The 24,517-nt window shown below is 43.6% G+C and overlaps 1 protein-coding gene across 2 annotated transcripts in view; it reads right to left on the bottom strand.

Annotated features, from left to right (window-relative positions):
• Positions 1 to 24,517, bottom strand: part of LOC138531375 (carcinoembryonic antigen-related cell adhesion molecule 5-like) — a 348,843-nt gene that overhangs the window by 261,158 nt on the left and 63,168 nt on the right. For both annotated transcript variants that reach the window (XM_069640987.1, XM_069640986.1), the window contains exon 2: positions 13,419 to 13,570. In XM_069640987.1, the coding sequence (XP_069497088.1) occupies positions 13,419 to 13,488 (70 nt within the window). In that variant the 5' untranslated portion in view covers positions 13,489 to 13,570. The remainder of the gene's footprint in view (positions 1 to 13,418; positions 13,571 to 24,517) is intronic.

Below are 24,517 nucleotides of genomic sequence, written 5' to 3'. Positions count from 1 at the left end.
TCCAAGTGCTTGATGCCCTCCTGAAGCACTCAGACGACTACATAACTTTACCACGCTCGGAGCAGGAGCTAACAAACACAAAAGTGGGATTCCATGCACTTGGCGGCATACCGGGTTGCATTGGTGCCATCGACTGCACCCATGTGGAATTGGTTGTCCCACATGCCATGGAGGCCCAGTACCGCAACCGGAAACAATATCATTCTATCAATGTGCAAATGGTGTGTGACTCCAACAGGATCTTTACACATTGTTCTGCCCGATTTCCGGGATCAACACATGATTCTATGGTCTTGCGGAACTCTAGAATACCACGCTACATGGAGCGACACGCAGGGCGCCGATCCTGGCTACTCGGTGAGTCTCATTTAATGCATGAGTATGTGGGGTAGGTGATGCGTGAATGACCTGGCAGGAAGGGGGGGGGGGTGCGTACGTAGCAATGACATTCTACAAACATCCTTTCTTGTCCACATACAGGTGATTGCGGGTATCCACTGAAGAAATGGCTCCTTACACCAATCCGGAACCCACAGGACCAGCATGAGGAGGACTACAACCATGCCCACTCACGTACCCGTGTGGTCATAGAACAGGCATTCGGCCTACTGAAGGCTCGTTTCCGCTGCCTCAGCAGGTCTGGCGGGGCACTCCTGTACCGCCATGAGAGGGTGGCAAAGATGGTCATGGCATGTGTCATGCTACACAACATGTGCGTACGTAGGAATGTGGCCATGCCCCCCGACGCAGAACTGCTAGCACCTGAAGATGGGCATGATGAGGGTGGGGATGTGGCAGCACCTCAAGGGGTCCGCGAGGCACAGGAGGCCCGTGAATTACGGCAGAATCTCAAAGATGCATGCTTCTAGCACTCACGCCTGGTGGCTGTTACATGGACACGGGACTTGTGGCACTGTGTGTGTCTGGGACATGCACAATATGGACTGTACGCCAGGATAGGCCTCGTACACAGAGATCAATGTCCACACATCTCATAGGATGAATATGAAGATTTGTATTGCAGATGTGAGAAGACATTACACACCCAATCGACCCGCCACCCAAAGAAGCCCAACACACCCCCTCCACCCTCCTACCTCCCCCCCGAACACCAGTGTCCAATGACGCTCATTGTCAGTGGGCAGACGCTATTGCAAGCCCCCTCTCCGGGTATCAGGGGCACCCCTGCCTGTGGAGCGCCGGGTCCTCCCAGATCTACGTTGGGGGGTGCCCTGGACGGAACTTGCAACGGATGATGTCTCTGCCTGCTCACGTCCATGCATGTCCCTAAGGGTTTGTGAGAGCTCAGTGAGCACACGGCGCACAGCGGCAAGTTCACCACACACGTCTTTGGACGTCGCATGCAGTTCAACCCTCAGGCTCTCGGTACTTCTCTCCATTTGTGCCCTTAGTGTCTCTGTACTTCGCTCGATTTCTGCCCTAAGTGTCTCAGTAGATGTTTCAATGGCTGCCTTAGAACCCCCACATTCATCAGCATGCTCCTTGAGGAGCGTGGCCATTTGCTGCTGTTGCACTATCATCTGCTCGAGGGACTGTTGCCTCTGCTGGGCCATGCCCATTTGCGGTGGTGTCACAGAGGGGCTGGACGCCTCATGTTGCCTTGCAACAGGCCTTGTTGGGGTTGGCCAGTCGTCGTCTTGTGGGTGCCCCTGCGTGGTGTCCTCATGGTGTACGGGATGAAACATACAGGGGGATTGGGACAGGTCATGGATGGATCCTACATCTACAGCACCGTTTTCTGTGTCGGAGCATGCTGGCATGAAAGCAGTGTCACCTATGGTGCTGCTGCCACCAGAAGCAGTGCCTTCTGTGGCATCCATTGGGGGGACCTGTGGTGCTGCTGTTGTGGACATGCTGGCTGCTGGGGTGCCTGTTGATGTCCCCTCCAGTGTGCTGCCACTCGATTTGTGCAGCTGCCGTGCCTTGATCCGTGCAGCTGAGGTGGAGGGTCTTTGGCCGTTGGTCTTGGCCCTCTTTGCAGGTGTGCTGGTAGGGGTGTCCTGAAGCTCGTCGTTGGAATCGGACCCTGTGGTGGAGTAAAGGAGGGCGAGCGTTATTCATGGGTCTGTGGTGATTGTAATTGCAATTGTATCACATGCATTGGGGTGGTACCTGGGGGTGATTTGGGTCAGGGCCTTGGAGGTGGTCTCATTTTTGTGTGCATTGGGGATGCTGTTATTTTGCAGTCTGCAGTTAGGGTGTGCATGCTGCACATGTAGGGTGTGTTTTTTGGTTTTTTGAATATTTAGTTGTTTGATCTGACTTTTAAGGGGCGCTGTCATGGCATTGTATGTGGTCGTTCTCCTGAACATGTGTTTCTATTGCACTATGGGGACACATAGTACTTCACATGGTTGGTAATTGTGGATTTGCCATAGTTTTATTTGGCCCACCTACCTGATTCTTCTGATGTCTGCACTCCTTTCTCCATCCCTCCGACTCCCTCTATGCTCTCCATTCCGATGGTGGAGGCACAGATTTCTTCCCAGGGGGTCAACTTGATGGGTGATTCCGATCCTCCCCCGGTAGCTGTGGCAATGTTCCGGTTGGCAGAGAGTATGCTCCGGACGCGTATCCGTAGGTCGTCCCATCGCTTTCTGCATTGCTGTGGGTTGCGGGGTGCGGTCCCCACCGCACTTACCCGCTGTGCCACCAGCGCCCATATGGCCTTCTTGTTCGCAAGTGCCGTCGTGGTCATTTGCGTGGAGAAGACGACGGCAGCGTTCTCCTGGAGGGTCTCTGTGAGCACGGTGAGTTCCTCGTGGGAGAAGTGGACCTGCCGCTTGCGGTCGCACGCTTTTTTAGCAACTTTTCCCATATTTATTTTTTTAACTGGGGTGGCTAACGGGTTGGGATGTGTCTCAGGGTCGGATTTTAATGGTTGTGTTGGGATTCTGGTTTTATAGGTGTACGGCGTGCTGTTTCCCGTTCCGGCCCCATGTTTTTACTTCCGTTTCCGTATATTTACGGTGACCGTATTTTGCGCTGACCGCTCATTACGGTGACCGGTAAGATGGGTGGCGGAATTGCACATAGGGCGACGTACGACGGCGGTAAGGGGCGTTTTGGGGTCATTTCCGCCATCGCGGACTTTGCACTTCCGCCATGGCGTAATGCTCGTGCCCGATGGGTCAGAATTAGCCGCACTTTCCTCCATCGTGCAGTGGCGGAAACGCAATTTACGCTATGGCGGTCATGTCAGTTGATTTCCGCCAGGGTCGTAATGAGGGCCTATGTCTTTTGTTGTTTTTGGATGTATTTTTTTTGGCAGAAGATCTGAGAACGAAAGGTGGGGAGGGAAATGAGGGAAGAGGAACCAAACACTAATATGGAGGGGTAGGTGGACAAGGGAAAATGTTGCACGTGTGTTATTTCTAAGGTAGGGGGCAGTGTTTCTCATGCTCCTTGATTACAGCAGTGGTGGTGGCTCTTGGGGAGGAGGGATGGCATTAGCTGATGCCATTTTAAGATAAATAGCAGTTTTGCTAAAATTATGGACTGTGTACTAGATTGTTAATGGATAATGAGTAGGATTAGGTGTTGGAGCTGTGCAAGGGACATTTTGAAGTTGAAAGTTCCTAGATCAGTAGAAAATGCAGTTCTGAACTGTCCGCGAAGCAGAGATCTTATTATGGATTGCAGACGGGTTCTCGGACACATCATCATGCCGCGCGCCAGCGTGTGGTCATGTGGCACTGTCCGGAAGGTCCGCTATGAAGTCAGATGTTCGTAGACGGCTACGGATGCAAAACTAGTTGAATTAGTTGCAAAAAGTTTATAGAAGTGTTAAAAATGATTCCCGAAGGAGGGAAATGACAGTTTTAAGGTGACACTTTGTAAATGGGACACAAATATTGCTATATTGGGTAAGTATGATATTAGTAAGTTGTAGGAAAATAGCATGTACTGGTAAAAACCTATGAAATTCACTGAAAAAACTTTGTTAAAGGGGCGTTATGGTTAAGTTGGACTAATAAAAACCTATGAAATTCAATGAAAAAACTTTGTTAAAGGGACGTTATGGTTAAGTTGCACTAATAAAAACCTATGAAAATCAATGAACAAACTTTGTTGGTTATGTTGCACTAATAAAAACCTTTGAAATTCACTGAAAAAACTTTGTTAAAGGGACGTTATGGTTATGTTGGACTAATAAAAACCTATGAAATTCAAAGAAAAAAATGTGTTAAAGGGACATTATAGTTTCAAGTAAAATTGAAAAAAAACTGAAAGTCGCCAGTTATGGTAAGCTAAACAACCATAACCCGTGCCACCACTGTGCACTGCTAAGACTAACACCCAGGAAATCAAAGATGACAACACAAATGTCATTGATGACATCACCGATGACATCACATATCTGGGCCACTTGTTTTTGTTTATTGACATATATAGGCTAGGTGGTTTTGTTTACTGGCAGTCAGAATAATAAAATTGAAAAAGGTGCTATATATCTAGACGTTAACCTTGTCATATGTTCTTTAAGTACTTTCCTTAGGGTTTGGTCTCAGCTCATGGTGCACATACATGGGGAAATGAGCAGGCCTCAAAAACACAATTCATTTGTATACATGAAGATAAACTTTAATGTCATTAACATTTTCTGATGATGCAGTTTATTTCTTCCTTACTTTAGTTTCCCTGTATGTGCCTCTGATTTGTATGCATTGTGGTTCTTCATATGTATTATTTGTACCAGCACAAGTGCTGTAAGTCTTGAATTGTTAGCTAGTTATTACATGTTTAACATTACTCAAAACTCTGATACGGTAGCATTCATTATTGTATTATCCAAAATTACAAGATTATAAATAGTGTACTTCTATGGTGCATGCTGCAGTCATTGCCTATGTTTATATATGATTAGGTTTCTGTATTAACGACAAGACTACAATACAATGATATTAGATGAGTACATTCTTTAATAGATTAAGTAGTTCATGATAGGTCTCCCAATCACCCCTGACATCTTGTTACCAACAATATAAACACAACTCCTTGTAGGGACTTTTCATCAAAATGTATTTCACATGTGATGTCATCAGTGATGTCATGAATGACATTTGTGATGTCGTCTTTGATGTCCTGGGTGTTAGTTTTAGCAGTGCACGATGGTGGCACGAGTTATGGTTGTTTAGCTTACCATAACAGGTGAATTTCTGGGGTTTTTCGATTTTACTTGAAACTATAACGTCCCTTTAACAAAGTTTTTTCTTTGAATTTCATCGGTTTTTATTAGTCCAACATAACCATAACGTCCCTTTAACAATGTTTTTTCAGTGAATATATATATATATATATATATATATATATATATATATATATATATATATATATATATATATATATTAGCCTTCGGTAGCAGCATTTTTGTTATGGTTAAGTTGCTCAACCCGCAGGAAGAGCACTTTATGGGCAGCCTATAACTTTGCCCCGCCTGGATGAATCTTCACCAAACCTTGCAATAAAAGTGTATGACCCGCTCGAATTGAGTTTCTGGCATTTGGTGAGGTATCGTCCAGGGGGGGCAAAGTTATAGGGGGGTCTCAAAATGAGTGGTTTTCCTCAGAGACGCAAGGGAAAAAAATTGTTGCACACTCCTACAGCCAAAACCGCTAGATGGATTTTTGCCAAATTGGTAGCAGGAGCAGAGGCCTGGTCCCGAAAGCGTGCTTTTGTAAATTTGGTGTAAATCTGTATAGTATTTGGTCGGCGGACACCCCTCTAGACCAATCAGGGCCAGGCGTCATGTCCACCGGCATCGGACGTACCCGCTGATTGGATGGTGAAAAACGTGAACTGGGTCAGTTATTTTGAAACGGTCGCCATGTTGGATCGCGAACAGCACCCGTAGTCTGCAGACATCACAGTAGAAACATATTAAAAAACACAACATTGCACTTGTCAAACTAATGAAACAATCTTTGGGGAGGTGAGGGGTGATGAGGATGGTATGGGATATGGCCATGAAAAGCCAAAAAGCGGGTGGGTTTAAATGTTCGAAGTTCGCAAACAGTTCGAAACAGCCCTGTAATGTTCGGAAACATTTCAGATGTTCGGGGCATCTATACATATTTTTGCATTACAGGGTTGATGAAAAGCAGTTTATGGATGGCTTATGACTTTGACGCCACTGAATGAAACTTTATGAAATCATTCCAGATTTGACCTTGAATGGTTATTCAACGTTTGCTGCTGTTGGATGGGGGTCACAAAATATTTGAAAGGCTTATAAATTTGGTGCCGTTTCACAAATCTGCACGAAAAGATTGCAAAAAGATGTAAGACCCGAATTTTAATGTTTTTGCAAAGTTTGGTGGGATTCTGTGAAGACGGGGCACAATTAGTGGGGGCTTTGAACATTTTTAAATGGCTTATAACGTTTTTGCTGAATTTGTACAAAAGATTTTGTAACGATTATATACCCAATCTTGAATGTTTGTGCAAAGTCTGAATGGATTTTGTCAAGTGGGAGCTAAGTTATATTTGTTTGTTTGTTTGTTTGTTTATTTATTTGTATAGCGCTCCAGACCCAGGAGTAAAAGGGCGCTTAAGATCAGGTTACAGAATACAATATATATAGAATTTGCAGTTATACATTTTGTGGAAATAATATACAATATATACAGTCAGAGGTGGTTAGAGCATACAGTTAAACATTTGAGTGGTATGTACAGTATATACAGAAGTCATGGTCTTAGTCCTACTTAGGATTGGTTTTGTCCAGTAGCCAACCAATGACTAGTTTCCTGAACAATTGGAAGGATTCTGTCGATTTGATGTTCAACGGTAGGGTGTTCCAAAGTTGAGGGTAGAGGGCCGTGAAACTTGAGCCTCCGGCTCTTTTAGTGGTGAATCTGGGCACAGTAATGCAAAGAGTGTTGGGAGGATCTAGTGATTCTGGTGTTCGGCTTCAAAGTGAATTTGTTGGTGAGATATGGGGGGCTAGGTGGTTTAATGCTTTGTCGGTGAGGCACAGAGTTTTTAGGTCAAGTTTTTGTTGAATGGAGAGCCATTTACAAGAAATTCTGATGGGGGAGATGTGCTCTCTCCTGGGAATATTTAATGCTGCTCGCAGCGCATTGTTTTGGAGAACCTGAAGTTTATTGATTATACCTTGGTTGGCGCTTAGGTAAAGGCTATTACACTAGTCAAGCTTAGATTGTATGAGAGCCCTGGCCAGTGTGAGGCAGCTGTTAGTGGATAAAAAAGGTCTGCAGGCTCTAATTAGTTTCCAAGTGTAGGCGGTAGTTGAGGCGGTCATGTTGACTTGTTTAGAGAGGTTGGTATTGGCATCAAGACAGAAGCCTAGGAGTTCACATTTTTAACGCAGGGGTGGTGTTACCATCGATGATGATGTTGGTGTAGTCAGGACTGAGTTTCTGTAAGTTGTTGGGTGATCCGACTAGGAGGAGCTCGGTCTTCTCATCATTCAGGCAGAGGCCGTGTGTTGCCATCCATGCCTGAATGATGGAGAAGATTTCGTTAATCTTGGTGACGTCGACCTTATAGTTGCCAGAGATGGTGAGGAGTATCTGGGTGTCATCCGCGTAGTTGGTGTAGGTGACATCCAGATGGTCCAGTTTGTCAAAGAGAGGTTTTGTAAAAATATTGTATAGGGTGGGGGAAACACAAGAACCTTGTGGGACACCACAGGTAATGGGAATGGGGTCTGCTGCAGCCGCAGAAGAAAAGACCCTCAAGGTTCTGTTGGCTAAGAAGGATTGTATCCACATTACGGCTGAAGAGGAGAAGTGGGCAGCGGATGAGAGGTGGTTGCAGAGTATTTGGTGGTCGACCAGGTCGAAGGCTGCTGAGAGGTCTAGAAGGAGCAGGATGGCAGCTTTACCTTTGTCTTTGATGTCATCAATCTGACTTTTGAGGTCAAAAAGGGCAGTTTCTGTTCCATGTTGAGGTCGAAAGCCAGACTGACACAATCCTAACAGTTGGTTGGATTCTAAGTAATCCTGAATTTGCAAGTAGGCAACTCTATCAAGGATTTTTAGCAGGACCGCAGTGATAGGCCTGTAATTAGTGGGAATGGCTGGGTCTAAGGATTGTTTTTTTAGGAGAGGGAGAACTATTTTATGCATGTACATTTTGACACTTTTCAAAAAATAAAACATGGACGGATTTACAGCAAAGTCGTGCAAGGAGCATTGGCAAGGACCTGAAAGCATGGTTCTGCAAATGTGAATGTTTTTTATTTTTTTGAAAAGTGTCATAATGTAGGTACAAAAAATAGTGATATACTTTTGGTGACTGAGGTGAAACCTGTGGCCATGGGCAGAAGCCAGATTGTATGAGTCATAGCCATGGCCAAAGGCCATGGCTTGGACAATCTGGCTACTGGCTATGCCCACGAGGGACTGGCAATGGGGTTAAAGTGGGCATGGCCACCAGGGAATGGCTATGTGGTAATGTTTTTCAACATTGGGATAGATTTGAATGGGAACTGCCCATGTCTACAGCTCAGAGTGCTGCTCAGGATTGCATTAACAGATCGCTGTGACTACCGCTGCATACACTCCAAGACAATACTAATGAGCAGATAATTACAGAGCATGCCGAACCAGGTGGCCACGTGGTCACCAGACCACCCCCTCAAATCATTAACCACTTTTATTTGAGACCATACTGGGACAAGATATTGTGATTGCATGCCAGACTATTTTGTACAACCCCGCAGGAATGACTGGCCCAAAATCCACACGCATTGAGAAAGGCCCTAGAGAGTCAAAACACGTGTCGGCTGACTTCTAACAATAAACATAGCACCAAATATGGTTTTCAAGACTGCTTTATTATGACAATTGTTACTTATTGAATAACCCAGTGCTGAGGTGAACAGAGGTCACTCTTCTATTCAAAACCTAACACTTGAAGAAGGAAGGGCCCCTTCACAAAAGAACCCCATCAACAAGCAGCAGGGTAATCCGTTTAAAGTACTCGATGAAGCGCAGTGCTCTAACCATTCTACCACCCTGCAATTACTTGATAATCGTGTACTGATTTTATTATTGGGTCAGACACCAGGTTTGAATGGGAACAAATATTTTGCTTGCGGCTACAACCTGAAGTGCTGCACTGAATTACAACAAACCTACGCGAGCAGCATCAGTAAGGACCTGAAAGCATAATTCTGCAATTCTGTTTTGTCTTTTATTTTTTCAAAGTGTCCAAATGTAAGCACAAAAAAAGGTGATATAATTTAGGTGCATGGACAATGGGCCTAGCCGTTGGCAAGCACGAATGCCTACTCTGATGTACTTATTGGGTAATGCGGCATGCCCAAAGCTCTAGGTTTCAATTGGAAGAATAATTCTGCTTGCGGGTGTAGCCCGGAGAGCTGGACGGGATTGTAGCAAATTTGCCCGAGGAGTATCAGAAAGGACCTGAAAGGATGCTTTTGCAAATCTGTCCTGTGTTATGCTTTTTGGAAAGTGTCGAAACATAAGTACAAAAAATGGTGATATAACTTTTCTGCTGTGGGCAGTGGGCCTGGCCCTCGGCAAGGACAAATGTCTGTTCTGATTTGCCTATGGGGGTATGCAGCATGTCTGAAGCCCATGCCCCATGGATTGTGGAGACTGGCCACACAAGCTATGAACACTGGTCATTGGTTATATTATGAGGCTACAGTGGACACTGAACTAGGATGCTGGGTAGGTTCAGTGGATAACGGGTGTGGTTTGATGGGGCTGGGGTCATGGCCGAGCTTCATTCCCTAGGCAATAGAACAATGACTTGCATCGTCAGCATGCACTGCTGATAAAGATACACATAAGAATCCATTGCAAAAAATATGCTCGTTAAAAGGTTTATAGTTGTTTAATATGTGTTAAAAGAGGAATTATTAATAACATATATATAGTGATACAACATTATGAAACATTTTCACTTATAAAAACCTATTCAATTGACAGAAACATTTTTGTTAAAGGGACGTTACGGTTAAGATGTACCCTACCCTTGGGACTCCTGTGCCACAGCTGTTACCTAGTGGCCTCCTACCTTGGCATCCCTTGGCACTTTCCTCCTGGACTCCCATGAGCACTTATCCATCCGTACTGCCCCTTTTATTTATGGCGTTCCCTCACTGTACAATGCATATGTGCATTTATAGGAGCACTATGTATATTCTTTTGGTATAAGTATGGGAAATGTAGATGCAAAAGATTTGTAGAACATTGATGAGTGGAAGTTGGTGGGTGGAAGTTTAATATGTTGATAGGCTGTATGTAGAGTTTTTTTAAGTGATTGATGGATATATGTGTGAATTATTTAAAGTAGGCAATGAGTGAGTGTTACAACATAACAGTAAAAAGAGTAGAAGGGCTGTCTTGGGTGATGGTGTGCATGTACAATTCGGGTTTTCTAATAAGGCATGGGCTATACAGGGGAATGCAGTGACTATGGATAGTCATAAAGGGCAATGGATTATGGTGTTTATTGTTTAGAAGAGAGAAGAATTTCGGACAGAAAATTGTTACTATGCTTTTTTCTTTTTCTCTAGTATACAATTGTTCATTATTACCATTAGCATAGTAGAACATGCTAATGGGAATGGTGGAGAATCTTATTGAATCTAAATCCTTCATTGAAAAATGTAAAGTAGATGGAGTTTATAAGCTTATTTTTTTAGTTCTATTTTTTAACAGTGAAATGTGGTTCCTAAAGGCACCTTTTTTAATGTTTATTTTTAAATTTGTTTTGCAGGAGAGGCTAGAAAGTAATGTAGGGAGGTGAATGAGGGAAGGGGCTCAAACCACATAAATGGAGGGGCAGGTGGACAGGAGAAGATGTTGCATGTGTGTTACATCTAAGGTAGGGGGCAGTGTTTCTCATGCTCCTTGATTACAGCTTCAAAAGCACTTTGAAATTGCTCTCCTCTGCAGAGTGGTGTGTGTCAATATATACAGAGTACTGTTGTCTTCGAATGATATGGATCAACAGCCTCTTTTATTGCTTGCAAGGTAGCTGGTGGGATTTTGTATCCCACGAAAGTAGCCTGTGTGGTTACAGTATTAGTGGAGGAAGACAACAAACAACTTCCTAAGAAAGGAACAGCCTTTCTGAGAGCATTGCAGTGGTTGGATTTGGTGTGACGGCACATGGAGGTGGTCCCACAGGAGTACTGCCCATGTAGTCCACGACTGAGTACAAAGTTGCACTCAGTGCATTTCACTTTGGTAGCTTTAGCCTTTGGTACATTCCCAACAGTGCTAAAGAACTGCCACACCCATTATTCTATATGGGTGCTAGAGTTAGGCACTTCCTCAACCTCATCTTCCTGGTCCCCTTCATTGTCCTTTGAAGTATTGCACTACATTTGTTGTGTAGGTCCTACAGCTGGTGGTGGTAGCTCTTGGATGTTTTGCTAATATTCTTCCAAGTATGTGCTGTGTGCAAGATTGTTAATGGATAATGAGTAATAATAAGCAAAGGAGCTGTTAGCAAGGGTACATTATGTGCTTCAAAGTTGCTAGATGAGCTGACAAATGCTGTTCCGAACTGTACGCTAAGCACAGACCCGTTCGTGCACGTCTGGTCAGGTGACACTGTCCGGAAAGTCAGAGATTACGTCAGACGTTCGCGAACATCGATGAACAGAAAACTGTGTAAAAAGTTGCAAAAGTGTATAGAAGTGTCAAAGGTGGGGAATGGCATAGTTAAAGGTGAAACTTTCTAAATTGGACAAAAATGTTGCTATATTGGGGTAAGTATGATATTAGTAAGTTGTAGGAAATTAGGATGCACTAGTAAAAACCCATGAAAGTTACTGAAAAAACTTTGTTAAAGGGACGTTATGGTTAAGTTGCACTAATAACAACCTATGAAATTCAGTGAAAAAATTTGTGAAAGGGACGTTATGGTTAAGTTGAACTAATAAAAACCTATGAAAGAAAATGAAAAAACTTTGTTAAAGGGACATTATGGTTACAAGTAAAACCGAAAACCCCCAGAAATTCACCAGTGATGGTATGCCAAGCAACCATAACTTGTGCCACCACCATGCATTGCTAAGACTAGCACCCAGGACATCAAAGATGACATCACAAATGTCACTGAAGACATCACTGATGACATCACATACGAAATTAATTTTGATGAAAGTCCCTACAAGGGGTTGTGTGTACTAGGGGTTGGTAGCAAGATGCCAGGCATGAATGGGAGACCTCTCCTAAACTACTGAATGTATTTAAAAAATGTACTCATCTAAACAAAACATTATATTGTGTTGTTCTTAATACAGGAATCTAATAATAAATACACATAGGCAATGGGTGCAGTGTGCACCATAGAAGCACAGTATTTTTAATCAGGTAATATTGTCCAGTAAAACAATAAATGCAAACCTATCAGAATTGTGACTAATGTTAAACTTGGAATTAATAGCTAGCAATACAAGACTTACTACACACTTGTGTTAGTACAAACAATGGAGGAAAGAAACAACATCACTAGAAAATAACAATAACATTACAGTTCATCATTTGTAGACAAATGAATTGTGTGTGTGTGGGGCTTGCTTATTGCCCCATGCATGTGCACCATGAGCTAAGATCAAACTCTAAGGAAAGTAGTTTAAGAATATATGACACGTTTAATGTCTAGTTATATAGCACCTTTAGAATTTATTAAATTCTCACTGTCAGTGAACAAAAACAACTAACCTAGATATGTTTGTGAACACAAACATGTTGCCCAAATATGTGATCTCATCAGTGATGTCATGAATGGCATTTGTGATGTCATCTTTGATGTCCTGGGTTTTAGTCTTAGCAGTACACGGTGGCAGTGCGAGTTATGGTTGCTGAGATTGCCATAACTGGCAAATGTCTGGGGGGTTTCGGTTTTACTTGTAACCATAACGACCCTTTAACAAAGTTTTTTTCATTGATATATATATATATATATATATATTGAGAATACGGTTGATAATTTGAGAAAGGGTGAGTTTAACAATTGTGTAATGGATATGGTTTGTACCTAAAATATTTATAATCCCACCAGATAAGCAGCTGTCTGACACTGTGCCTCAGAGCTTGCCCTGGCCCTGTTCTTCATTTTTCAAATTATCAGCAGTTGTGCGTCACATGATTCGTGCGAATGAGAATCCGTGCAAATAACCTTTGGCAACGTGTGCTTGTTTACAGTGATATAGGTCAATGAAAAGAGCATGGTTACAATATAAGCGGACAGTCTACTTTGAAATTAAGGGCAAAATTAAACTGCTTGAAATATTTATTTCATAGAAAAATTCCATGTGATATGTGGGCTACATACGTTACAGGTACAGTATGGAAATTGCAACTCCGGAGGAACACTCAGTATATAAAACATAATTTTGTTATGACTGCTATTAGTAACAATATTCACCCTGTCTCTCTTACCTGTTATCATCAAGCCTTGGAGTCTTGCATTGCCTCTAGGAGAGCGCTGGCTGGAAAGCAGACTCAGCATCTTGGATCAGATGCTGCTCTCCTTGCTTGACAGTAGCTGTGTTGTTGGTGTGCGAATGCAGTGATCTGCTCAGCATGAACACCTGTATGGCAAGAGAAAGATGATATCTGCATTTTGTTGTTCAGTGGCATATCATAAAGTCCAATGCAGATATGAATTGTACAGATGAAAATGTATCAGCATTTTTGGGGCTCGCTGCAGACAATCGCTAGGGCTTCTGTTGGTGGAGAATTGCAGTCTTCAATCTCCATTTATCGCTTGTGAGCATAAGTTTCTCTGCAGTAGATTTGGGCCACATAACGAGTTTGGCGGTGTCGGAAAAATGCAGCGGTATTACCAGTATACTGCAGCATTCCTGCAACGTCCAACTCCACTTTTGGCAGAAAGTCGGAGGATTCACCTCTACTGGAGGTAAATCTGCCGGCGTACCAACAAAATGGGCCGGAATTAGCGCGGTGGAATTAGTGGTGCAGTAATTCCAGAGAAAATGCCCTATACAGTACAATGGACTCTGAACAAATTGAGATTTGCTCCAAGGCCACTTGTAATTCAGCGGTAATTCCGCCAGACTAAGTGGCAGTAACGGAAATACAGTTTGCTGGTATCCTGGCAGATTTACCGCCAGGATACCGGCACATTTATACTGTTACCCAACGTCCTAAACCATATGAAATGGAGGTTGTGAAACATTCACCATTTAACTGCATCTTTTGGTCTCAATGGTATTCATGGTGAGAACATCTGTGGCTTAATGCGAAGTTCAGCCTTTAATCTCCATTTACTTCTTGTGAGCATAGTTTCCCTTCTCTGCAGGAGTCAGGACACAGTAAGGCCTTTTCAGACATGATGCTACCGTTGCACTTCTATTCGGCAGAGACAGAAAGACAGCACTGGATGCAAGGGCTCGGGAGAGCCTCTGTTACCCATTGAACATAAACAGGACACTGCCCAGGAAAAGAGCCGTAAAGTGGAGGGGGAGTCATTGTTCCCTACTATTTCTGAAGCTCAGACTCATTCAATGCTGTCATCACCTAGCAGTACATCCTGGAGGTGCAACTACAACTCACAGTAAAACAGCATCCTTTGTGCTAAATGTTATCCATTGTGACTACAGCTGTTAGGTGAACTGCAGCCTTCAATCTCCATTTAATTCTTGTGGGCATGCTTTGCCAAGCACAACTTGAAAACGCATCACTGTAGAATTAGCATGGAATCCAAACACCCTCCTATTTATTTATTTATTTGGATTTATAAAGCACTTTCACCAAAGTGATGTATAAAAAGCTTGCAATAGCAGTTACATAATAATGAGTAATAAAAAAAAATCCATCGATAAGTTGCATATACACGTTCAGCGGGGGCGCAAGGAGATAAGCTTTTAATGAAGAGCGAGAAGACAAAAGACAAGAGGCAGAACGTGCAAGCAAAGCAATGGCATGACACAGATTTGGAGCAAGAAATCCAATGAAACAAAAACAGGACTGGCCACAGGGGACGGCAAGGAAAAGCCAGTGGAAACATCGAAGACTGAACAGTACAATTAGGAGCATAGCAGACACCAAAGTAGAGAGATTGAAGAGATCAAAGGGATGGATTTATAAGTAAAGCATACATAATGACACTGGATATGATTGGGAAAGGAGAGATAGTGAAGAGCAGACAGAGGCAGAGATGTATGCAAGCACAGAGGGACTAAACAGAGAAGGTTTGCAGCAGAACAGTGGCAAGAGAACAGAGAGGCAGAGGTCTACTAGAAAAGATCACTAGTCAAGTCATGAAAAGACCACAGTCATATTATAAATGTTACTTTGCGTAGAAGTGAAAACATTGTCAGATTTCACGAACGTCAGAGTTGGAAACGACAGGAGAGACCAAGTGAAGTAGTGTGGTTAGAGAAGGAGAGCAAAGAGTCGAAAGTGATACCACGATTACAAGCAGATGACGAATTAAAAAGATACAATTTAAGGAAGTAGGTCATACATTAAAAGAGTGCTTTGAGGAAACAGTTCAGTTTCTCACTGGAGTAGGTGAAATACTTCAATGGGTTAGGTGCTTGCCTCAGAGATATGTGTTGTCTGAGAAACCACCCTCACTCATCAATGTTGGGTGATGACAAAGAGAGACCGCTTTCTTGCTGTCTTGCAAGACAGGAAAAACAGCATCCTACATCTATGAGGAGTTGACCGCTTCAACGTGAACCACCCACCAGAACCCTCAGCTTTAAAGGTCCCCATTTAGCTAAAAGATTAAAATCTGAAGAACACATTAGAAACCATCACTGGTCCTTCAGGCAGAACAATCATGCCTTCTGCAAACACAACACATGCTTTCATTCATGTGTAGTCCATTTCTGATAGCTACTTCCAGTTACTGCATCCCAGGACACAAAAACACTGATCCCTACCTTCTGTGCATGCTCAAGAGTCCAACAGAAAACAACCATTGACTCATGCCAACCTATCTCAGTTCCACGAAATAAAGTTGCTGAAAAAGAAAAAAAGAAAAAACATCGAGAATTTCATGGAACCAAATGAAGGAGTCGAGCAATGGGGGCATTTTGACATTCCACAGTGTGCAAGCCATAGTCACAGGATGCAAGCTCAGCACTTTATTATTCAAAGGTTGATACATTCAATATCTATAGAATGTGGATATAACTTGCATATGAAGTTATTAACCATGTACAAAAGATTGCACTGCAATACGGGCTCAGTGCCCATCAATTATAATGGTTCTGCTAGACATGTTACTGTCATATCATGGCTGCACCCAGGTCATATAACTTGTTACTATATTGTTGGTAAGCAAAAAGAAATGTTGCCAACGTTTGAAATTATGTGTTATTGTATTAATATGAGCTTATAGTAGGTATGTTTATATCAATGATGCCACTACCTGTGCTGTCCGTGAGGTTGGAGGTCATTTGACAGCACTTCCTGAGATGTAAGTATAAGAAGTCATGTGATGTCATTGTTTAAATACAGGTAGAACCTTATCGAGGTTGCCGAGACAGGGTAAAGAATTTATATAGTATCAAAGAAAAATATTGCCTTATTTTTAATTAGCCACAGAATGATAGTTCCTCCAATAAAAATCCCACCTGTAGATAATCAAAACATGCTCTGAATAAAAATGTTTGGGCGGAGTGGCGGCGAGTGGCAGTCCTGCAGTATCCTTGCCTGCAGAGTCTGCTTTCCCTGTCTTCATTGGAGGTGGAGCTATCCCTCAACTACTCTATAACTACCTCTACAGTCCGCGGAGCGGACGCGGAGTGGCGGCGAGTGGCAGTCCTGCAGTATCCCTTGCCTGCAGAGTCTGCTTTCCCTGTCTTTATTGGAGGTGGAGCTATCCCTCAACTACTCTATAACTACCTCTACAGTCCGCGGAGCGGACGCAGAGTGGCGGCGAGTGGCAGTCCCGCAGTATCCCTTGCCTGCAGAGTCTGCTTTCCCTGTCTTCATTGGAGGTGGAGCTATCCCTCAACTACTCTATAACTACCTCTACAGTCCGCGGAGCGGACGTAGAGTGGCGGCGAGTGGCAGTCCTGCAGTCGAGGCTGCGAGGACTGCCACCTTCCCAACCTCTCCATTTACTGACTTGGAAGCAAAACGCTGGATGCGCAGTTCGCGTCCTCCCTCTATTTTGGAAGAACTGACAATCGCCAAACATAACCAAGTCCACTCTTTCTCCACAGCTTGCAGCTCAAATGGAAAAACAGGAAAAACTGACAAGCCGGCAACAACACTGCTCAACTATAAACAGCAACGGAGGAAAGCAGCCGTTCTCGACGGAAGAAAAACAACGAGAAATGATGCCGGAGCCAGAGCCAGGAGTTTCTGCAACATCAACCACAGAGGACTTGCATCTTGAAGTCCAACTCACTGGGAGCTTCGTGGACCCTGTGAACACTGTCCCTCTGGCGCACTCACCTATTGGTCCCGGAGGGGATACTAGGTCCGTGCCGCCCAGGGGAGAGGATCCAGGCCCACGAGGCAGTACGTCGTCGTCATCCAAAGCCTCTGAAGCAGCCTCGAAGACCGGCAAAAACCGAAGTCAGCTGCACGAGGAAGGTCCAGCAACTGCCGAGTCCGGAGCGGTCGAACCCTGCAATCGCGTCGCAGTTGTAGCCATCACACACTGCGACACGGCCGCTGGAAAGGAGACCCCGCCCCGCAGGGGTGTGGCCTACCGTCATCTGCATCGGCATCGAGGACTCTCCTCGAGTCTCTCCACCAGGATGGGGAACTCATTTGCAACGACTGGGAAAATCCAGGAACTGCTCAAATAAGGGCAGATAAGCTGTGCACTACTTCAAAGCCGGCCAGGTTAAAACAAAGTAAATGCCCCAGACATTCAGCGGCAGCCCATAAAACAACAGAAATTAAATGCCTTAAAGGCGGTAAAAAAGACAACAAAAAGAGAAGGCTGCTTTTAAATAAGGGCAAAGTCACAAAGATAAATAACAACAACGTCCTGACAGCCTATTTGAAAAGGTCAGGAAAGGCAATTCAAAACACTGCCTCACAAAACCTGTTCACCAGGTTTTTCAACCCAAAAATTTCTCAATACTCTCATTGTACACCAGAGCTTACGGACACTGAAATTTTGGAAGCACTAGAGGAAAACCCCCCACCGTCAAAATATAGGAAGACTGTTCACCTGACACACCACCCACAAACGTTGGCGATTTTAGCTACCGCTATTTTACATCAAAAGGAGGTGCAACATTCCAACACCTCAGAGGCTATGCCACCTCCATTCAACCAGAAATCTCAGCCCCAGATGGTGAAGGGGAGAGAGCTCCAAACAAACCCCCCCGTACAATCAAAAGCACCACCCGGGGCAATTCCCAGCATAAGCGATGACAAGGAGCGTGACGTTGGCCTACCAACCAATACAAACGAAACAGTCAAGAACTCTCCACCGGTGACCACAAAAGAGCAAGTGTTAACAATTCCCAGATCGGAAGATTTCCAACCTGATCCACAAACTTCTTGGTCAGGCTCAGGACCTCCTCCAGACCAGGAAAAGTATGAGTCTACTCCGACGGCGGATTTGGCCCATCCTATAACGCCAAATAACGCCTCCACATTGGTCAAAGAAAATTTTAGAAGTACTGGTCGTGAGACGGAAAGCCTAAAATCAACTTCTACAGTAACAGCTAGGGCCTCTCACAGAAGACACTCTCTCCACCATCCCCCCACAAGATATTATCATAAATCTTACAAGACAGACTCTACTGTTTTTTCGACACAAAGAAGTCCTAGCAACCAAGCCAAATCGCCTTCAAAAGCTCCATCAGCGAAAAAAACAGACATTTTTTCCATCATGTCTGCAATTTCAATAGGCCTCACCCCATTCACCAAACTTTACGAATCTTTAAATGAGGCTCTTAAGGACCACACTTCAATTCAAGCGATGATGTACACTAAACTCATCTTCCTGGAGGGTTACGTGATGGCCCACGAAGAGCCCCTGAAACAAGCCAAAGACCAAAACCATTACTTTACTCCATCTCAACACAAATCGAAAAAGGAAAATCCATCACTTGCCGACTCACTGCATAATAAAACCACGAGAGAGGTGGGAGAACAAACCTCCTTGCTCATAGATTTGACAGTGCAAACTACCACCAGAAACTGTCAAACCCAAACCGACACAACCCAAACGAATTCAATAACAAAACCCAGAGGCCAAGATGAGAGAAAGGAAGTTGTGCTGGTAGTGGACGACACCTTCCCCCCAGACACAGGAAACCCCTTCCAGAGCCAAAGCACTGAACAAGCCTTTAAGATCTTCACCAAAAAGAAAACGGATAAGGATCAAAGCAAAAGGAGCGATTCCCAACTTTCCAACCCCAAGAAACAACAGGAACCCTCAACTAAATCCAGAACTAAACTGAACAGAGTCGACCCAGAGTGTGCTAGAGTGGAGACAAGATCCTCGTCAACCCAGAGTACTCCCACCCCCCAGAATACAGCAACTCACTCTCCCAAAACGACTGAAGACTTCATGACCCAGGAATCTTTGATGAACATTAGCCTGCACTTAGAGGAATGCCACCCATCAGACCCCATCGAGGAAATAGCTGAAACGCAAGGAAAAACAGAAATCCTAGTGGGCCATCATTTCAGCTTAGACGCCACCCTAGAAGAAGTGCGCTTAAACCAACTTGCACCCTTCCTCACATTAGAAGAACGTCGTAACAAACCAATTCAAAACTCAAGGAAACTGGAACCGAAAGAGACGGAACATCAGCCAACAACTCAACAAAAAAAAAAAACAACGTCGAGCTCCTATAAGGTGAGGGACACTAGACCAAGGTTTGGCTCACAAAGACATCACGCTCGGAGCCACGAAGTCTCGAAAGAGGAACAGCCACAAGAAAAAATGTCCCGCAAAGAAAAACCCGAACAAAGTAACTGAAAACAAGAAACTAAGGTTCTGCATCACAGATCCAAAACAGAAAAATACAATAAGACCTCCAAAGCCCCAAAAGAACGACTGTGGGTCCTCAAACTGGAACAAATTCCAGGAAACCATGACAACGTGATTTTGAATAGAAGCTCAGTACTAATACTATTCAACCATGTGCCCAAGCTCAGGACAATTAAAACGGATGACCTAAAGATTGTTGATCCACGCCACAGGAAAGGTAAGGCGCAAACATATCTTCATATTTCTTCAACAACGATTAAAGACCTACTAAGAAGAGAAGCAAAAAATCTACTGAAGATGGGATACGACCTCACAGAGTCAACAAACAGTAGAGATCATTTGCGCACTAAACCCCTCACCCCGAGGGGAAACGGAAAATCCCAAAGTGACTATTCAAAAACTAAATCAATTACTCAAACATTCTTAAGAAATGGGGAACGTTTGATGGCCAGAATAGAGCAGAGTGAGAACAGCGACACTACAACCCACGCTTTACCCGGTTCAAAGGGGCAAGTCAAACCTATCTCGAAGTACGACGCAACAGGACCAAAAATGGACCTGAATATTCGAATGTCCGCTACAAACACTCCATCTAGGGAAAACTTGCAAAAAACATTCAGCCAATCGGTACAACCTTCAACGTCAGACAACACAGGAACCTTATCCAAGTCTACAGCAACGAGTCTATGGGGTTGGCTTCCAAAAGCACTAACATCAAAGAAATTCCAATAGCAACTCAAGTACTTGGACAACAGCCACATAGACCACCAGTCAACAGACTTGGGCAGACATGAAATCCGTCTATGTTCTTGGAACACGAGGGGTTTCTAACACTTGACCAACCCAGGCGAAATCCATCTAGGGGATTATGATATACTATGTTTACAAGAAACGTGGCTAACAAAACTACCAACTCTGGATGGCTTCGAACTTGTCTTGGCGCCAGCTCTAAAAAGTACGAAAGGCCGGCCATCCTCTGGCCTTTTGACAGCCATCCGCATGGGGCACGGCTTACAACTGGAAAAAGTCCTAAGAGCCAACCAACACCTTCTAGTAGTTCTTCTAAAGTGGTCCCACCAAAGCAATCACGACAAGAAAGATCAAAATACATCTTTAGCCATTTTAAACATATACTGGAATCCAGCAAAAACAGAAGCGATTGCTTTTCTTAGAGAAATGGAATTAGAAATTGACGAGATTCTGACAGTCCACCTAGTGACGCATATAATAATTTGCGGTGATTTAAATGCTGCATGTCCCCAGCAAAAACCGAAAAAAGCTATAACCCCAGCCGTTTTTAGAGGAAGACAGTGGCTTGACCTCATGAAATCTAGACCGTTCCAGAATTTAGACATGGTCTTTCCAGACAAGTCACGTCCACCGACCTGGTCAAATGGAGTCTCTGAGTCATCAATTGACCACATATTCGTATCACACCCTTTCTTGGACCTGATCTTAGACTTCAAGGTGAAACAGACAATGGCAAGTGACCACAACCCTCTAATTACAACGTGGCAAAGCTCCAACAAAGCAGTGGAATCGTTGAACCATCAGGTGGAACTAACTCCTCAGGGAAACAGATTACGCCTTTCAGCTAAAGATATTAAAGAACTATCTAACAAGTACAAGTAACCTGGAGTTTGAGACCGATTACGGCCCCTTGCTAACAACATATAGGAAGCCTGGCTCTACGAGATCTCTGCCCTTAGCGTTAAAGCACTCGTATGACCTACGGCTAGTGGAAAAACAAAGAGAATACTGCAAAGCAACTGGAACTGCCGGAAAACTTGACGTTAACCAAGCAAAGAGTGAAAAAATGAAAGCAAAGTCCATTTACCGCTCCTGGCTAAAATCTCATCGAAGAACTCTATGTCAACAAGACTCTGAAGCCACTTTGAGAGCCATCTGCACAAAAAATTAGAAAGAATTTTGGACATTTTTAAACTTCAAGTCATCTACCAGAAGTGCAAGTATTCAAAACGCTATTGGAGAAGTAACTTCGGATAAGTACATAAAGAAAACCTTTGGTCTACCTTGGGGCCAGAAGCCCGCTACACTTGAGAGTCAAGATGTACCTTGGGCTAAAATCAGCGATCAAGAAGACATTTTTGACCTAATCAACAACCTGAAAAACTCAAGGGCTCCCGGCCCCGAAGGTATTGCAAACATAGACCTGAAATCCAACCCAGAAGCTTGGTCCTCTTTTATCAGTCAAGTCTTCTCAAGAAGCGCGGAATCAAAATCAATTCCTGCTTCTTGGACCACAGCCACGATCGTACCCATATACAAGAAGGGGGACATCAACAATCCAGTGAACTATCGCCCCATAGCGCTCCTTGATCCAATAGGAAAGCTATTCGGCGCTTTGCTGCTGAAAAGATTCCAACAATGGGCCCTGAACGCCGCATGCAATGATCCATTTCAATCTGGATTTAAAAAGAACTTGGGAACTACAGCCAATATTCTTCTGATAAGTATACTGAAAATCAAACCGCTCGAAGGAGGGCCTAGGTTACTTCTGGCCTTCATTGTCTTTTCTCAAGCATTCGACAGAGTTGACAGGACCGTGCTTTGGAGGAAACTGAAAACCTGGTCTTGCCCTGAGTCCATACTGAACCCCATTAAAGCACTACATACGAACACGACAGTCCATGTTAAACTGAACTACCAAGGTCTGCTATCAAAACCAATAGCGACCCAAAGAGGTGTCAAGCAGGGATGCCCCTTGGCTCCCTCCCTCTTCTTGGCCTACCTCGGCGATTTTCAAACATCAGAAACCTCTGTTAGAGCCTTCCCACCCCGGGTGGGTCAACACACCATCAGTAGACTTCTCTATGCTGACGACCTTATACTTATCGATCAAACACCCATAGGCCTACAGCGCCAACTGGACAACCTGTACGAGTACACAACAGCTAACAACCTGGAAGTAAACAAAAGTAAAACAAAAATAGTTACTTTGGAAAAATCAACAAAGAAAACCGAAAAACTAAGTGGTTTTTTTCAATCAGAGGAGATCGAAAAAGTCCAAAACCTCAAGTACCTGGGCATTGTGCTGGACAACACCAAAAAAGAAACAGCCATGCAACAACATCTGAGAACAAAAACCAGGAAACTCGCTTCACACAAGGTAAAGCTATCGACCAAAAGCTGGGCCACTTTTCTACGATCCCGGCAATTGACTTTTACAAAATGAAGGTGGTTCCTGCTCTAACCTACGGTACAGAAGCAATGATACTGCTCCCACGTGAAATTTGGCCAACACTCGAAGCCTATTACTGGCGAACTGTTCTCGGCCTTCCTACTTCTATGCCTGTAGCATTAATTTGAAGGGAACTGAGTCTTCTGTCCTTGCTAGGGACGTTGAACTGTAACTCACTAAGTCTTTACAGAAAAATCTTACTTCCTGAAAGTCCATTGCTATACAGACTGGTCAAAATCGAACTAGCAGCCGAGTCCAACAAAATTCTACAATCCTGGAAGGCCTACATCTCAAGACTGCTAAAAGAAATTGAATATGACGAAAACGACTTGATCACAAACCCGGGAATAATCCTGAAAAAAACTAAAGAGCTAGACTGGATTATGACGCTGGCAAAAGCTTTAGAAAATAAGCTAACCCAACACTTGCCACCGAACACAAAGAAACTGAATTAACTACAGGGATACATCAAACAATTTCCCAACAGAAAAGCAAGAAACTGTATCCTAAGTGTGAGATTGAATTTGTTGCCTACAAATGAAATTAGAGCCATTAGGGGTACGTCAAATCTATCACACTGCAGACTATGTCGCAATACAAACAAAAAAGAGACAGTTCGACATCTCCTACTGGGTTGCCCAGAAACTAAATCAATCAGGACCGCCTACATGCGACATTTCTCATCGGACCCTTTTTTAGACAGTGAACTTTGTTGGTGGTCAAGAATGACTAGTGGAGATAAACCGATTTGGCTAAAGGCAACCACGCAAATAGTTCTCCAAATCATGGCAAAACTGGACACTTTGACCTCTCCAGTAATGACAGCAGTAAATCAGGACGTAACGTTTGCCCTCTCAATCCCCGCGAAACCCCGAGGCAGCAGCTTTGAGTGAATAGACATCATGATTAACCATATCTTCCACTCATTAATACCAGCCTGAAGAGGCCATAGAAGGCTGAAAATCCTAGCAATGTTAATTCTTTCGTAAATGAAATCAACAAAAAGACATTTAACAGACACGGACAGTGATAAGTTCTTTGTAAAAATCTATCTTTTTATTTTGATTCACACAAATAAATTTTTTTAAAAAAAAAATAGAAAAAATGTTTGGTCAGAAGCAGTGTGGTATATTCTTGTGAATTAAAGTAACCACAAATTTATAGTATCATACAAAATAAAAAATAAATCATCTGAATGTTCAAGTTATGTGGTTTTCCTACATGGGACATCAGGCATCCTCCTGTTTCAATACCTAAAAAAGTTGGTAAAATTGTGAACAGCCTATATGTGTTTCACATTTCAAGAGTTTTAAATGTCACTCAAAAATGTGTGCTTCGTCATGACCTCAGTTACTCTTCATGTGTCTGTACAAAACATTTGGTATGATA

Source organism: Ambystoma mexicanum, chromosome 1q, assembly GCF_040938575.1.
Source record: "Ambystoma mexicanum isolate Mex_15411 chromosome 1q, UKY_AmexF1_1, whole genome shotgun sequence".
NCBI lineage: Eukaryota > Metazoa > Chordata > Amphibia > Caudata > Ambystomatidae > Ambystoma > Ambystoma mexicanum.
The sequence above is the reverse complement of the archived record's forward strand: the minus strand, read 5'-3'. Positions and strand labels throughout refer to the sequence as shown.